This window comes from Embiotoca jacksoni, unplaced genomic scaffold (assembly GCF_022577435.1).
Source record: "Embiotoca jacksoni isolate LCO1_2020_lvr unplaced genomic scaffold, fEmbJac1.0.p SCAF_3, whole genome shotgun sequence".
In the NCBI taxonomy this organism is placed as follows: Eukaryota; Metazoa; Chordata; class Actinopteri; family Embiotocidae; genus Embiotoca; species Embiotoca jacksoni.
The window spans coordinates 22,442,429-22,460,268 of record NW_027185381.1 but is presented as its reverse complement, the minus strand read 5'-3'; the positions used below and the strand labels follow the sequence as shown (position 1 = coordinate 22,460,268).

At 42.6% G+C, this 17,840-nt stretch overlaps 1 protein-coding gene across 1 annotated transcript in view; it reads right to left on the bottom strand.

The window, feature by feature from the left end:
- cecr2 (CECR2 histone acetyl-lysine reader) overlaps window positions 1-17,840 on the bottom strand; it is a 36,025-nt gene that overhangs the window by 9,016 nt on the left and 9,169 nt on the right. Inside the window, exons 2-13 of the mRNA XM_069163091.1 lie at window positions 10,787-10,881; window positions 7,781-7,964; window positions 6,615-6,742; window positions 6,282-6,365; window positions 5,651-5,718; window positions 5,331-5,491; window positions 2,230-2,319; window positions 1,910-2,063; window positions 833-962; window positions 701-738; window positions 516-607; window positions 271-397 (exon numbers count right to left, since the gene is read on the bottom strand). Of these exons, the coding sequence (XP_069019192.1) occupies window positions 271-397; window positions 516-607; window positions 701-738; window positions 833-962; window positions 1,910-2,063; window positions 2,230-2,319; window positions 5,331-5,491; window positions 5,651-5,718; window positions 6,282-6,365; window positions 6,615-6,742; window positions 7,781-7,964; window positions 10,787-10,881 (1,351 nt within the window). The remainder of the gene's footprint in view (window positions 1-270; window positions 398-515; window positions 608-700; window positions 739-832; window positions 963-1,909; window positions 2,064-2,229; window positions 2,320-5,330; window positions 5,492-5,650; window positions 5,719-6,281; window positions 6,366-6,614; window positions 6,743-7,780; window positions 7,965-10,786; window positions 10,882-17,840) is intronic.

Here is a 17,840-nt window from a genome sequence, read left to right as displayed (position 1 = left end):
GCAGGGCTCGGATCCCCCTGAGCACTGGAGCACAACTCAATCACTCCCCATTAATCACTGTCAAGGCTGCCCTGGCCCCGGCCCCAACGCAGCACTTCGTCCGGCCCCCTTTCTTTTGCAGCTTCTCCCACTCTCACCCCCTGGCCCTCACTTCAGAAATGCACACATGTACTTCTTTCTCACAACATACATGAATGAAATGAGACTAAACTGGCAACGACGGATTTTCAGGGTGGAGCAGGTCTTGTGTTTGTAAAACGGTTGACGTACCACTGTCTTCTCCGTTGTACTCGACGCAGTTTTCAAACATGAGCTTCACGTCGGCAACAAACTCCTCGTTAGCAACATACTCCCCATCATTGAGCTTCCTCTCAATGGTGGACAGGTCCATGGGCGTCTGAGTGGAAGAAAAATTGAATCGAGACGATAAAAACCGTCAAGCAATACAATAATTGTGATTGAATGCATTGTGAACCACACGCATACAAACACAAATCCAATGTCACAAGACATACCTGGATGACCTCATGGTAATTGGGGGCATAGGAGTCATCGACAGGCTCTAAGAAAGGCCAAGCATCTTTATGGGCTTTCAGGACCTCAAGCACTTAAGAACAGAGATTAAATCAGATCAGACATCACAAAAGGCTTGCAGAATGAGATTAAGCAACAGGCTTCAGTAAACAGTCTGTAAACATACCTTTGTATAGAGCAGTGTAGTCGTCGTCAATTTCATAGCTGAAATGTAAAACATAGGGAATGTTACTAATAAGCAAACTTGAATCATTCAAGTAGAAAGCAGATCTGACGCTAAATGTGAACAGTCTCTTACAAATTTTTGTTCTTGCGTGTTCTGTGGACGGGAGAAGAAGGCTCCAGATTTAGGAGTTCAGGTGGCAGGTCTTTTCCTTGAGACAGCAACCACGCCTTTTCCTCTCGCATCTTCCGCCTCTTTGCGCGCTCTGCGAGATAAAGGACGAACACGACGGGTCAATTAGAAGCACAAACGATAAGAAAACACCAGTCTCACGAGGCTGCGGACAGACAATGTTTTAATGGCTTTTTCAGGCCATGGAGTTACAGTTTAAGTTGCACTTGCTGCCTGCTGAGGCTGTCAGGAGAGTCAATAGAAAACAAAAACAGCAGAGGCTCAGATAAGTAGAGAGAACGATTCGTCGAACATCTTTTCTTAGGCTCAGTTGATCAAAAGAGCAGAACAGAGCGGAGAGAGTGCGTAAGTATCACTGCTTTATCTTTCAACATGAAAGGCAGAGAGGCCTGCCAGTCCCCCTGCTGTGTGGATTAAAGATGTTTGAGGGAGGATTCCACATATGCAATCCACACAGAGTGTAGGCCAGGTCCTGCTGTTCATCTATAATACATTAATGAGGCTCCTCCACTGAAGCACAATCAGCAGTTCATTAACCCTTGACAGATGACATCAGAGGGAGGGAGAAAAAGAGAAGTGATCCTGTGATTAAAGGCCTTGAACATTCCCTCTCACAGTCTCTGTGTACCATACATAAATCACAAGGCTTCCAGTGCTGCTATGCTACTGCAAGAGCCGTCAAGAGCCGAAACCACAGCAATGAAGATGTGAAAGGCTGTGAGTGGGGTGCCCTTCACAATCCATTCTGCTCCGATAAAGCCTCTTACCTGCTGCTGACAGGTCACTGATGAAAGAATGTGAAATGACTGCTGCTCCTCAATATTTGACTTACAGCACCAAGCTCCATTTATATTTTGTAATCTTTCTACATATACCGCCCGGTTCATAAGAATATGAGCCTGCTGAAGGAACAAGTGGTCCAGGATTATTATGTAGAGTTTTTTTTTTTTTTAAAGTACAAACAGAAGCTGAACAGCTTTCCATTTGTGCTCCGTCCTTTTAAGTAACCATCCAGCTTACCCTCCACTGCTTTGATCTTCTCCATCTTCTCTCTCTGTCGTTCTTCCTGCAGAAGCCTTTCCTCTTCCCGTCGCTGCTCGGCCAGCAGGACCTGCCTGTCCAGCTCTTCATCTTTCTTCTTCTCCTCCTCCTCGGTTAGGGCTTTGGGATTGTCCTGAATGCGCACACACACACACGCGCATGCACACACGCACACGCACACACACACACACACACACACACACACACACACAAGATTGTTAGTTTACTCTGCACTCATTTTGGGACAGCTTGCAATGTGAAGGCTATCCAACAAAATGTGCTCAGACAGACAAGCACACCTCTTCCTCTTGTTTAATGTGATTTTCAGAGAATCGTTGTGATATGCGAACTGGGGTTGGATCCAGTAACTTCTGTTTCTGCTCCCGCTCCTGAGGAAAAATAAAAAAGAGAGACAGAAATAAAGTTTGGCTCTGCTCCTTACGCCTGTTCTGTGATATTCTAAGATATCCATGGAACCGTGATCCAGATGCAAACAAAAGGGGAGCTGCAAACTGAAAGCTATAAATGTTGTTGTTTTTTGGTGAGAGCTTGCATCTGTAAACACAAGACATAAATAACTCTTTAATTTTCAGTTCCCATCATCTATAATCAATCTATCTGGATAGCCCTTAAATTTATATGGTAAACAAATTGCTTCTTTGAGCCCTCAAAGCAGATGGACAACCAGCACACACACTGACAGGCCCTGGGGTGTTGTGAAGGAGCAGAGGAGGTATTGAGAGGTCACTGATTCTGCTCTCCCCTCCCCCAAAGTCTCCCTCTCCCCTCTGCTGCCTACAGTCTCCCACCTCTCCCTCTGGGTGACAGTCAAGGAAATAAATCAAAAAAACAAATGGCACTCTCTGAGCCCCGATGACTCCATTAAACATTAGTAATGATTCGCTTGAGGTAGTGTAAAGGTATACAGTGCCAATTTAACAATAACAAATCCACTTTTGAGCATGGAATTTAAAATAAAAAAAATATATATATATTCAGCAATACATTTGAATACACATGAATGACATCTGTGATCCAGTTATAGCAAAGAGTAAAGGAGTAAAACACCAGCCAACAGAAAACTAGAAGCAGATCCGGTCTCTGGGTGATCTGGGAAGCATGACTGAAGATCTGCCAGCCTGGCACAGCTAACAGCACTGAGAGGTGACACAGTCAGGCTTCTGGACACCATAAAACAACGGGCAAGGCCTAAAAATGCATTAGCACCCATATAAAGCCTGTATTTATGTGAGGAGGCAAAAGAAAAGCTGAATGAGAGGCCGAGAGAGGAAAGAGAGAGGTTGAGAGAAGAAAACTAATGTTCACCATCTGATCTACAGTATAGTGCCCTCCACAACTCTGCGGCCCCACTCAATCTCTGCCTCGTCTTAGTGGGAAACAATGACATGTCTCCAGGCTCCACAGTTCCTCCCTACATCACCACCAGCGCTAAAAACACCCCCTACCATCCAGCACACACAAGATAGAGTGCCTCCGGTGTCACCACTTAGAGAGGTCGACAGAATCCTGCAGCACAGCAGAGCTGTCACTCAAGAGGCTCCATCCTGCCTCAAGGTGAGCTCCTACCGGCTGTCAGTGCCCCATGAAATGGCTGGTGACAGCAGCTTGAGCCACATGGAGGGAGATTTTAGAGAATATACACAGAATTTAGCACACTTGAATGAGCACATCTACATATAGAGAGATATTTCTATAAAATATGACCACACATTATGCACTAACATATAACGTATGGAGAGAAAGAGTGACTTTAAGCAAAAACAGAAAATTGAAGACATCAGTTAACACTTTACGAAGGGAGTTTGTGTAAACTGGAGGATTATTAAAGATCTAAAGTATTACAACATCTTGGTTGGACACTAAAAAAAGATTACTATTTTTGATGTAGCCCAGATGATTTATTTCTAGTTTCCTACAATAATTCTGGTCTTAAACAGCAAACCAAGGGCATAATCCATACAGTACTGCAGTGGTGATGTAATGAATATAATTAATAAGCAGTGTATTCCAATGTGAGCTCCTGCTGTGTGACATCTGCAGGATTTATTTGCACATAAGAGAAACATTAAGGGAATGTGCTTCGCTTTAATTGAGTCTGTTCTTTGAGCAAATTCAAATTAATCAGAGCTTCTCCCACACTGTGATCATGTTTGATAGGGAGCATAAGAAGTGAAGAGAGTCATTACGTAGATTTGTCTCTTGAAGTCTAAAGTGCTGTAGTGGAATGCCAAGCATTCACAAGTGGAAGCTGATTACCTCAACGTCGCTACGGTACCTCTGTGCAGATCCCCTACAAAAAACCTTCACTGATGTTATGAACGGACAGATGCTACATATAGAGAGACATTTTGAGCGACATATAAAATGAGCGTATTGGTGCAGCTGAGGGTAAAATTGATGAGGGACAGGACCCCTTTCATCCACGGACTATTTGCAATTAGTGACGGACCCCTCTTCCAACATCAAGCTGCCAGCAGGATTCTTTACTTCACTGCTGCTGATGATGATGGAGAAAGGCTCGGAGGGTTTCTATAGCAACAGTCAGTGCTGGTTATATATCATAGGAGTAGACAGCGTCCGCCCATCCTTATACAAACAGGTAGGAAAAAACAGGGACCTATATTGGCTTTGACTAGCTGTAGAAATCAATGACTGTCGAAAGAAATTGCATTTCTACAGCTAGTTGGCTTTGACATGAACAGGGCAGGAGGTATGTGTATAATCTCTCCCTGAGGTACTTCACACCAAGTTCTGAGGTATATATGATACAAAAATGAAGCTGACCCAAGGTATGGGCAAGTCCGAACAAGGCAACCACGCCATTGTTGTTCTGCCATTTTACGAAAAGTAGCGTCGGGATATAGTTCTCTATATTAAGGCTCAAGTTAAAGGACTGGAGCCGACGTCATTACCAAGCTGGTGTTTAGAATTAAGGGCAAGCAGGCACCGGCTGCCAAAGGTAAGACTCTAGGATGCTAAAAACAACTACAGTAAGATCTGTGTCAGGAGCGAAAAGCAGATGAACAGAGATTGGAGAACATCATAAGGTGACTTGCAGGCCAGAGATTAGATCAAGATTAAGTTAAAAATAGAACAGCTAAGATTTGTGAGGATAGCCAATACAGTACTGGTCACTCATTGGCAAATAATCACTGAATACGAAACCAGCACTGGGGATGAAATTAAATGAGCATCTTTAGATGTTAACACCGTCTCTGCTTGCTTTTTATGAGCTGGTATTTTGTCATATTTCCCTCAAAATGACAACCAGTGTATAACAACTTTCATATCCCAGAATCTGCATCAGACAGAGGACACACAGAAGACATTAAGGACTGCAGTAATGGAGACTGATGGTAGTGTCTCTGTGGTGTCTGACCTTGTGCTCAATCATGCTGCTGATCTCAGGCAGGAAGTTCTGGCTGATGACACGGTAGAGGTGGCGGTCCTGTGGGGAGGTTTTGTCCTTGATGCTCTCTGCCAGACTGACCCACTGGTCTTCCGTATCACACAAGAGGGACCAAGCGCCTCGCTTACGGCCTGGTAGAGGCAAAGAGGATAGACATCGGATTATTGGTTTGAGGGAAAATGTGCAGACACAATGAAGTGAGTGAAAATGTAATGAGTGTAATATAAGTGGTCAGGGCTTCAAGTGCAAATGCACAGATTAAAATGCTTATATTCATGACATCCTTTTACCTGTGCTCGGGGGAACGTCCTCCAGTCCATTGTCTGACCTCACTTCTGTCACTTCACTTTCCACCTCACTGAAAGGAAATATAACTATGGAGATGAACAAATCCAAGATATTTCTATAAACAACAACCTGATTAAAAACTAGTTCTGATATCAAATTAATGGTACTGCACTTCGAGAATGAAATTACTTCCTTCTCAATTCTGACCTACACACATGGTCAGATTATGTTTGGACAGTATGTGCCAAAGAATTACTTAATCGTTTATTAGGATTTCAGATCCAGCAGTAGGCTACAGGTCAGTCAACAACTGACTGAGGGCAAAGGACACGATAACACAAACGTTTGCAAAAAAAAATTTGATCGTGTATCATTTTCTAGAACCTTACAGCTTTTAAAACTTTTTTTTTTAAAACCCTAAATACCAGCTACACCCTCAAAGACCACATGGCAAACAGACATGGCAGCTGCTGTGATAGTTAAATACATGTTTTCTTTTGACGTAACCGGTACATCTGTGCAACACATGCACAACACATGCACAGCTCCACATGGCAGTATTACTCTGTATTTTGGCACTGACAACAAACAAAGCTTTTTTCTTCTTTTTTTTTTTTTTAATTTTTTTTTTACCTCAGCTGAGGATCGTCAAACTTTCTTTTCTTTGGTGGTCTTCCCCTTTTCTTCTTCTCCGGTAATGTTAGCTCAGATGTCTCACTGTTGAAAAAACACCAAGAATAAAACAACTTTTTAAAAATTACAGCCTTTTAACGAGGGTGATTAGCAGTGGAAGACCAGTGTACTTAACCTCGATAATTAACCTTTAACAGGCCTGTAAACAAGTGCTAAGTGCCGCAGCTGCAGTTACACACTTTCCACATGCGCCAGCTAACTGCAGAAAACATGACCAGTGACACAAAATTCATTCTTATTGTACCAGGAAACACAGCAGCCACTGGTATTTACCTGAGCTTCTCTGCTATCCTCCTTACTGGCTCTTCTTTGTACATACGAGTGCCGTAAAAGTACCAGTAGAGGGCTCCATTTCCATCTTGACCCAGGGGTTCCACCCTCAGGCTGTCAGCATCCAGCCCCTTGAAGGAGGTAGGGGTGGGGGACATAACATTTCTTTAATCTATGTCTTTTTAAATCAACTGTCATTAGTGGATGAAGTCATTCAGTCCTTTGAGCCCATGCAGCTGTGAATCACACAGACACGAAGCACTTTCAGTACTTCACTGAGTGCCTTCATAAATTATTTTAAATTTGGAAATAATGAAATACAAGGGAGGAAAATTAAAAACGGAAAGACAGCATGGAGGTTAAACTGTAGCTATTATTAATTACACCTTAATTTATTACAGTACGTGCATTTACCATTTCTGAGCTACTCACGAATTCCTCTCAGGCGACAATAAACAGCTACAGTTACTCAACGACAAAATTATATAAATTTTGATAACACTGGTTAACAAAGATTTAGTCCAATGCAAAAAGTACCTATTTCTTGTGTATTTTTGCACACTGCATCCCATAGTTTTTTTGTTTCAGTATACACAAACAGTACCAAAGAAAAATGAGCCCCTCAATGCAATTGTACATTTTAGAAGTAAGTTTGTACATATTATGAGTGTAACAAGAGCTTTATTCATGAATAAGCAATTCACACTCTGTTACTGTTTTTAAGTTACAGAGGATGTATTATGCCTGATAAATAAAATTCCAGGAACTGATTTGAATTCAGGGTAAAAGGTACAATCAGGTGGTGCCATTTTAGCTTGTGGGGCAAAATAAAGTTTGAAATTGTGTTCTTTAGTGTAATGCAAAAAGTGTTTTAATCCTGAAAAAAAAAATTAAAAAAAAAATCATCTTTTGAAATCAGGAACTTTCTGACAATGGTACAAACGCACATCGTGTGGTAAAATTAACAATAATAGCTTCACTGATGTTGGTGGAAACCCAACTGTGTGGCTTTGATCTCAAACCACAAAAAAAAAAAAAAAAAAAAAAAAAAAAAAAAAAAAAAACTCAATATTGAGTAAAAATGCACAAAACCATTTTTAAACAAACTCAACAAACAGACAATTCATGTTTCCAGATTCTTTAGCAGCTTATTTGCATGAGTGGTGTACCTTCAGCAGGTCAAAGACATCAGCAGCGTCCAGACGGTAGTCGCAGAGCCGGTGCAGCAGTTCCACCTGTGTGCGAGGCGGCAGATTCTCAAAGGGCCCCTCTCGGAGTGGGTTGGGCTTCCCCTCTTCCAGTTCCCACCGGTAGCTGATGATGTCGTCCAGGTAACTGCTGAACGCCTGGGGGCTAAACGGCAGAGCAGTCTCGCTGTCATTGTCTGTAATTGTCTGCGCTATTCTTTTGTCTATTTATCAATAGAACCATCAACCACGCAGATGAAGGATCAAACATTGATTCACCTCACCAAAGAAACTCAATTTCTTTCCCTGTAACGATTTTTTTTTTTTTTTAAAGTTTTTATAAGTCAGATTTGGGGTGGCAACATTTGTAATCTCATTTATCAGAGATTCTTAAATTTGACGGTTTAATTTTTCTTTTTTTTTAAATTTACGTTTAAATTCTATTTTAACAAATGATAACATCCGGACAAAAGGTTTCTTTTGTTCACTCAGATCTGTCAGTACGGATAAATGCAACCAATTCAATTGCAAATGACATGTGACATTTGCACACAACACAACATGTTTCAATATAGACTAGAATCCTTTTGTGATACTTAGCTTAGCAAAGTTCAAACTATCACGGAGGCTGGAGAGACGGAGGAGGAGGGGCTGGGGGGGAGGTGGGGCTTGTTTCTTTGAATGGGAGTTGGGTTGTATCTCTGCTATGAGTGGGGAACTGGTAAATAAATGTTGGTTCCGGTTCAGGTCTAGCCGATTAATCTGTACCTTTCAGTTCCAACTCAGATGAGCAGAACAAGGGCTTGGGGCAGGGGTGAGCATCTATGCAACGGCACAGAGAAAGAGGGACAGGAAAAAAAAAAAAAAAAAAAAAAAATGGCTTATCTTGAAAGAGCAGTGTGCACTTTTCACACAGCTGCAGCCCCCCACCCCCCGCCCTCCCACCTCCCACCTCCTCGCTACCCCATCTCTCTCCTCCTTTCTGTCGCTCGTTTTCTCCAACGTCCTCCCTCCCCTCCCTCTTTTACCCCGCTCCGGCAGAGCGTTTAACGCGTGCGGATGAAAAGGGCAGCTCTGTGAAAGGCCAGTGCTGAGCAGCCACCCCCAGGATGCCAGCGCCTGTCCAGTCCAATAAAGCAGCCTGTCCTCCTGTTACCGGCGGCCTGGGTGGAAAAACTGGATCATTCCTGCCTCTATGCTTATCAGTTCACTGTACCTTTATGCTGCTTTCTAATGATGGGCTGGAGTAGGCGGTGAATAGAGGGGGGAAGCCCCATGAGAGACTGAACACATCTGTGGGTTTGAATAACAACCTCTGCTACAGACTCACTTTCTCCCATCATTTGATCAGAGGGAAAAGTTTCAGTGGCTTCCATACGTCACAGCAGCAGTAGTAGAGCATGACTTCACTGAACCACCCTTCACTACCTTAACTCACCATATCGTTAGTAAGTTCTGATTCCTCAGTGAATTATAATACCTGAATCTTTTATTCAGATGCAATAACAAGCAATACATTCATGCTTTAACATGCTTTTGATAGGAGCTGTGAATCCATCTTTTAGTCTCCCCCCCCTGCTTACTTTAAATCATATTTCACAGTGCTAAGAGTTGCATTTTGATGATTTTACATGCTTGTTAAAGGGTATTTCTTTTCCTCGGAAGCTTCCTGGGTGCTATGACTAATTTGAAGTAGATGGAAATGAAATGTCGGTGATGTGGCCATCAAAATGTAAATAAGAGTTGAACATACAACCGCAACTAAATTAAATATTAGTTTTATATGTCAGCATAAACTGAACAGCTTGCCTTCAAATATTCAGTACAAACCCATATATCACTGTGGTTTGTTGTACATCCGATCTTTTGAAACCAAACCACTTCCACAATACTGACGTCGGTCCCCATTATGGAACCAATTCCTCCACCGTGGAGCCGCTTTCATCGATGTGTATTATAGCTGTAAGTGAGTAAGCACACGCCTAATGGAAATAATAGGTTTATCTTGACAGCTACAAATATAAATAAAAAGATTAACATTCTTTTCCACTGTGCTTTTGATGCTTCATATATATTGTGGGAGATGCTTTCACTTCCTCCTACAGTTCTTTTGAAGTTAAGATCTTGACTTTAACCTTCCAAAATCGAATTTTCCAAAATTGGTTTGTGCCCTTTTAAGCAGTAGAAAGATGTGAATCTTCTTGCCTATATTGCCTCACTGATTAGGCACTAACAAAGCCAAAAACCATCACATCAAATAATTATTTCAGTCGTTTGGTGATAGAGGTGAGCAGTGTGTAATACATGTAGGCCAAGAGTAAGAGTATTGTAATTTAACTGCAGCCCTATATTCAACATAAGAATTGAATGTTTTGGAGAGTAAGACAACGTTTAAAGTTCCCATACCGTTGCATAGGTTTAGAAAACAATAAAAAGTTTAGCTTACTTGTTAAATACAGAAAGATTTTGTAGTACAAAATAGTTTAAGAGGACTTTTGCTGGTGTTTTAAACACAATTAAGGTATCAAATAAGCCTCATATTGGTATCTTATCAAATAAATATCCAATTACTGGGAGCCCTATTTGAAAAGAATGTTTGAACCATGCATTAAGTGAAAATAATTTCTTCAAATTACAACAAGTTGTCTTCTTTTAGCTACTTTTCTGACAACATACATTGGGGATTATGACCCATGAAATTATATTTAGAGCTAAAACTTTAGGAAATTTCTTTACTGCACTGAAAATAGGCAATGACCCCAATACTCTGAACTTTGTGCTCCTCTTCACCACTATACACGAGCGTCATTTGCACTTGGTCAACGTTCATTTTTTATTATCTGCACCTATGTTTCCATTATAACAAATCTTCTTCCACCATGACTGAAAATCTTCTCCATGTGTTGTGGGTGCCTTCATACAAACTGACCTGATGCGACTTGGCAGGTTTTGCCAATATGCCAGATTTATTTTCTATTCTATACTTACGTGATGTCGGTGCGCTGGTAGCATCCCTGCAGCAGACAGGCGATGAGGTCTCCAAGGAAGTCCAAGTCTTGTTCTGAAAGGGCTTTCTCCAGCTCCTGGACACAACAAATGACGACAGAGTCAATGCACGTGTAAACACTGCAAGTACCCGGACAAAAGGTCAAAGGTATTACATGGTACCAAATGCTGCCACAGTTCATCTGCACAATAATGAAGTTTCAAATAAGGAAAAAGCTATATGAGCCAAACACAGGTAATTACGGTGCATCAAACACTTATTGGTCAATATAAGAAAAGACAGGTATATATATAAATATATATATAGTTTACATTCTATCAGGGAGTTCTCAGCACACATGTTTACAGGTGTTGGGTGTCAGTGTAAAGTAAGCTGGCAGAGGTAGGCAGCAGGAGGGATGAGTGGAATTTGCAACTTGTCTCATTGGGGCGTCTTGGTTTGCCTGTGGTTGTTGGGCTGTAGCCGAGGTTCAAGTTCAGCCATGACCTCTCTCCTGCCTGGCATTGTGTTTCAGCCATTCAGGTTTTATGAAGCGGCAGTAACTGGCAGAGCAAACTCGAAAAGACCTGAAAGCACCAAGGAAAGATGGCAGGCAGCAGGGGCCGAGAGCTGCAACACAGCCGTGCCCCCTCCTCTCCTCTGCTGACCAACCAAGACACAGCACCCCACACGGCCTCCCAGCATGCACCGCTCTCCCTTATCATACCCAAAGCCTCGGTAGTTGAACAGGAGGGGAAAGACGAGGGGAAAAAGGAGGCCGAGAGGGCAGAAATGCAAATGTAGTGTTCTATCAGCCAAGTGTCCATTTCGCTTAAAGTCTCCTTTTTGCAAAGACAGTCCTTCAGGCTGAAGCCCAACCGGTCGCTCCTCGGACAAACTGCTTGCAGCTGACCACTCCTCATCCTACTGGCTCTCTCACTAACAACAAATCTAGACTGTCAGTCCTCCTGTCTCATTCACAAGTACTACTGCATTAGTATGTTTGGTATCGTCTCCTTCCATCTTCAAGAAGAAAGAAAAAAAAAAAAGGTCCAAAATTGTCTCGGAGACATTGAGACATGTTTAATTATTGTGCGCTCACTCTCCTCCTCTCAGTATGTCTCAGGAGAGAGAGAGAGAGAGAGAGAGAGAGAGAGAGAGAGAGAGAGAGAGAGAGAGAGAAGAACCTGGTTGAGATCAGAGGTCTCCAAAGGTCAGTGTACACACCTCCCGGCCATGGAGGATGACGGAAGCCAGGAGCAGACAAGTCAGCGCAATGAAAAACAGAAGGGGGGAGGGAGGGGAGTACAGAGAGGCGGTTGAGAAAGAAGTTGAAAAACAGGATAAGATAAATGTTTCTGCTTGAGGTTAGAAAAGAGACGCACATGAAGGAAAAATGAAAGGCAGCTCAGACCTGCTTCTGACTCAATCTACTATCCAAACACACCAGGTGAGTGAGTCAGATGACAGCAGATAAAAAAAAAAAAATCTCTCACAGCTCATGACTCAGAGGAGGAACAGTCCATTGCCTTAATGAGCACACTAATGACAACTTAAAAGCCAACAGAACAACTTTGTCACAATGACACACGACAGATACGTAGTAGATTTAAAAAAAATAATTCAACAATGCTTAAACAGGAGGACTAGATGCTCGGAAATATGCTGCATGAATATATGTACGTGCGAGTGCCAGGAGATCCAAGGAGAGTTTATGTCTTGAGGTAGCCAGACATCTGAGATTTACCAACCAAAATTTCCATCTTGCAGTGGTAAAAACTAAAATGCAAACACTTAAGCAACATTGCAGTAGTTGTATTGGTGTATGCACCTCTGCCAACCTGCATTACAACACAAATGGAAGAAGGATCCAGTTCTTGTCAAGACTTGTGCCATTGGTTCACACCCTGAAGGTATTTGTTGAAACGCTGCTGCCCTTCTACATTTACTGTGAATGTAGGATTTAGATTTGCTGATGTTTGGGAAGTTCATACAGAGCATTTTAAATAATATAGCATTAGATTTAGACTCCTGCTGTATTATTGCTCGTGCACACACACTGAAGTTTGACGAATCACCTGGTTCTACAGCTACATGACCAACACAGACCATAAAAGACACATTGTGTGATGTGGAAATCCCACACTGCAAAGAGAGAAGAGTGCAGACATGTTAACTTTCACACTAATGTGAGTAAGAACGCTTTTAAGGACACTGGTGGTGTGCAGCTTTCCCTCGGCTCAAATCATGAAACTCTGGTTGGCAAACCTGCCTAGACTGTAATGCTGAGTAGTGAGGCACAATCGCACCATTGTTTAGGTGTATATATGTATATATTCATTCATTTCTATGCTGTAAATATGTCTATTTATGTTTTATATGTCTATTTATGTCTTTCTGTTTTGTTTTTTTTGGACGCTGAGAGCGAAGCTACCCCCCCGGAGTCAAATTCCTAGTATGTGTTAACATACTTGGCCAAAAAAGTGATTCTGATTCTGAATATCCAGGAAAGAGAAGGGAGCTGAAACAATAAAGAGACTGACTGAAGGCTTTAATAGTTGCATAAGGCAGGCATGTGTGTATGCGTGTCATCCAGCGGCAGAGCTCCGTCACAGCCACAAGATCTGATACGTAGACACGTATAAAGATACTGTGTGAATCTGTGTCTACATGCACGTGTGCATAGGATACAGAAAGATCCTGTGTCACCCTCCCCTCCACTTCCAGGTCCCCTGTCAGGCAGCCTATGGGCCACAGTGTGCCCATCCATCAGAGGCAAACTGCACTTTGATCACACTTCGAAAGAACTGGGGGCCACGGCTGGGGAAAGAGTGGAGTGTTGAGTACAGCAGAGCGAGCAGAGGGCTCGCTGCAGCCCCTGGATTAACACCACCCTTCCCCAACTTTGAAGTGCCACACAGCCTCTCGGGTTGGCAATGGGAAGGGGAATTAATGTGGTGTGCGTGTCCTTTCTTCTGCCATCCATCCATTCGTCCAATCCCTCTGTGGCCCGGTGCTAACACACTCGGCTTGATGAAGGTCTGCGAGGGACACTCTGCTACAGCTGGAAATGTCCTGTGGGAACCTTTCCCCTCGATAAGAACGAACACACACACACACACACACACACACACACACACACGCACACACGCACACACACAGCTAATTTACAACACACTACATGGACACAATTCACAATCTGAGTCAACAACACACAAAAACATCCACACATGTATCTCAGCAGAATAAACACGGTGCAGTACTTTGACTGCTTCACATTAATGATCAATGAGACTTAAAGATAAGCGAGCTGGATGAGCGATACGCTATAAAGTCTATAAATCATAGAGCTAAAGTGTGTAAACTTATCGGAGATACTGCTGTGAAAAAAAACCCGCCTATTTGTTTCGCATATTGGGACAAAGATTGGAGGGTGAGTGAAGGCTGAGCCAAAAGGTGTGTCATCACTTCAGCCCCTCTGTGGGCCCGGCTCGCAATCAGCAATTCCCCCCGAAGGTATTTGTCACTTCTCTCACCAGGCTCCCCTGCTGTTTCTCTCTCTGCTTTTCCTACTGGCTTAACCTCTTATTACTCTCTTCCACACCATTTTCCTCCCCCTGCCCTGCCGCCCAGTGTCCATGAGGGCCTCTAAGGCATTCTATTATTCCCCTGACAACACCCTTGCTCTGCTCTCCACCCCACTCTTTTCCTTTCTCTGTCTTCCTTATCTCTCCTCTCCCTCAGCACAATGTCTCCACTCCAGCCAGTTGTTTCCTTCACTGCAGCTGAGAACAGTGCAGAAATATCTATCAATCTCCCAACCATATTTATTGGTAAGGTGGGGAGAAGAAAAGAAAAGAAAAGAAGAAGGAAAAAAAAAAAACATCACAATCTAGACTGAGCATATATATATTAAAAACAACACAGTGTGAATTGTTTGAGTCTCCATCTCATCTGTCCATCCATTTCATAGAACAGCAAGCGGTACAAGAAGTAGCACCTGTGGTGACAATGCAGTACCACTGGTCCTTTTTCTCTTTCTCACAAGGCCCTGTCACACCGAATGTGCCTTCGCTAAACATTAACAGAATAAAATGCCTGCATTTCCCCGGTGAAGATAGTAGCTACTGTGATTCACACAAACAATAAAACATTATTAAACCATTCAAAAACACACCATTAATACCACTAAAGTCCGACTATTGTTCGTAGTCATGTACACAACACGTTTGCTGTGGAGCTTAAATTGCTCCCACTGCTACTGCCATTATCATTTTGAATGCCTGCTCATACATGACCCTGATTAGCAAACTGCCGTCAAAACTCCAGCAAAGCCTGCAGGTTAAAAAAAAAAGAAAAAAAAAAGAAGAAAAAAAAAAAAAGAAAAGCACCGTTTACTCTTCCCAGACATCTTATAATGTAATGCACCACTGGTATGTTCTATATGTCACGCAGGTAAACATGAAAAAAAAAAACTACTTTATTTGTTCCTTTTGGGCACCCCAGCTACACGACTCCAGCATTGCACTGAGAATGAGAGAAATAGAGATTTCTGAAAAACCATGACAGCTGGAAGTGTCCATTTATTTCTTCACTGGGGACAATTGAAAGCTACTCCTATTCAACTGCCAATAGCTGCCCAGAGTTCTCAGTTCCTCAATATATATAGGTTAGGTTAGGTTAGGTAGTTACTTTATTAATCCCCGAGAACAATTAGAACAAAATAGTCTTGACGTAAAGGCTCGTCTCAGCCATCACGAGGAATAACCTTAAATATTCGAGTCTGCTTGCATGTAATTCCTTCTTAACGCAGAATAATGGAGTGACTTGCTGTAATTGACTGGATCAATGAATGTCAGACAAACCTCAATAACAACCCTCCTCCAAAACTTCTGTGAATACAAATCGGAGGTTTGGTTGAATGCCTGGCTTTGTTGACCATTGTTGACTAATAGGGCGGGAGATAATGTCATGGTACAGACGTCTGAATGTAATTTACCCGAATCCACAAAGAGAGAAAGAAAGAAAGAAAGAAGGAAGTCAGTAAAACAGGGAACGAAATTGAAACATGCAAGACATGCCAGATCAGGAGAATGCATACAGATGAAATAAGAAATGTGGAAGTGAAACTTTACTTTCAATCAGTACTGTTTCAATGTAATTCTATGTGATTGTGTGGTTTTGCAGTGAAATGCATAGTGAAACACTGCAAACTTGAGTTAATGCCAGACGAGACAGCCAGAGATTAGGCAGACACAGTTGTCTCATGAGAATGGGTCCAACATGGGTTCACTGTGTATTCGATAGATCAGCATTACGGGCACATCTGCTGTATGAAGAGGTTACAATGATACCATTGAGACAAAAACTAAAGTCTCTCTTTGATATGTGAACCAGGGTGGTAAATGCTATGAGACATGAATCAACTGAAAGGAGCAGAGGACTTGCCTTTTTGAAAGAAAGGAGACATCAAGGCTAAACTGATATATATATATATATTAAAAAAAAAAAAAAAAAAAAAAAAAAAAACAGTCAACAGACTTCCATGTAGAGCAGAGCATCTGCATCTGCAGATAAAAGTGGAATGGGCTTTTCTCAGTGGACACTAATGGGTTCATCATGTGTCCCAATCCATATCTACAGAGAGAGAAAAAAAAAATTTGAGATAAAATGCTGTATGTGTGTCAGGCCTATACAAGCTGCAAGAGAAAGAAAGAGGGAGACATGGAAGTGGGCTGTGATAAGAAATGCAGCAGCATTTGTATCAGCAGCTTCAAGGTTGTAGCAGATCCACAGAGCCTGTAGTAAAGGGGGGGGTTGGCCTCTCTGGCTACCTTTACAGCAGACACTTTCCATGCCACTGCCGTTAACAGCTCCTCCGGGGTCTATATCACCAACAGTTGGAGGACGAGTGCATGGCTCGCTGGCGGGGGAAGGGAGGCCTGTTTGTTGTGTAAAGGCTCCTCTCTTCCCTTCCTATGCTTCTTTCTTTATTTCTTCCTCCCCCACCCTCCTCCCACTTTTAGCTCACACATGGTTCCTCCAGGAGCCATCATCTGACAACACCCTCCACCCCCACACGTAACCACCTCCTGCCACATGACAAACATGCACACAGAGTCGTAACACCACAGGAAAACGCCCTCGCATCCTCAGGATGTACGGTTCATCTCATCAGAGGAAAGCATCAACATCTTTGAGTTGTTGCCAGACGCATCTGACTGATGCATCAAAACGTGAACTTGTCTGATTTGCCTGCAGGCCTGATTTACAAAATGCCTGTTGGAGGCAGAGTCAAAAGTTTTGTCTACCGGACCTGCCTTCTCACCCCCATTTAGGCACATTCAAATAATTACAGCCTCCAGGCAAGGACATATGAAAATATGTCAACAGAAGGAGCAGGTTGTTGTAGATGAGCTGAACCACAATGTGGGAACAGTGACAAACACTAAATATAGCTCATACACTAGACAACTCTCAGGTCAGTTTCAACTTTCTGAGTTTTTTTTTTTTTTTTTTTTTTTTACAGTGTCAATGTCAGGGCCAGGTGGGACAGGTGGCTGGGCTGTGGGGGAAGTACGGGATGGGCATTGGACAGATTTTTCCAGAGTCAAGTTCTCTCCAGACAGATGGAGACCCTTTGCCTTGAGACTAGCTCGTTGACTACGTGGGTGAGGATCATGAAGCGCAGGAGATGGGAGGCCACCCAGTGCAGCAGTGCCTCTGATACTTCCATTGCCAGCTTTGAGGAAACCACATCATCCACTTCCTCAAATAAACCTGAGCTTCCTGCTTTAGCTGACGTCCCAGTGGACACGCATACACATGCGCATACACACAAACATAAAAATTAATCTTGCTAACTCAGAGGAAGAAAAACCAAACAAAAAAACCAACATGTGATTTACATTTGAAGTAAAGCTTAGTTCACACCAGATGTTGTTTTTTTTGCTTTTTTTTTTAAAATCAAACACATCTTTAAACTCTATCTGCGCCTGTCTGACGGCTCAGCAGTAGACCTTGCAATGGGTTTATAGGCCACAATTAAAAGAAGAC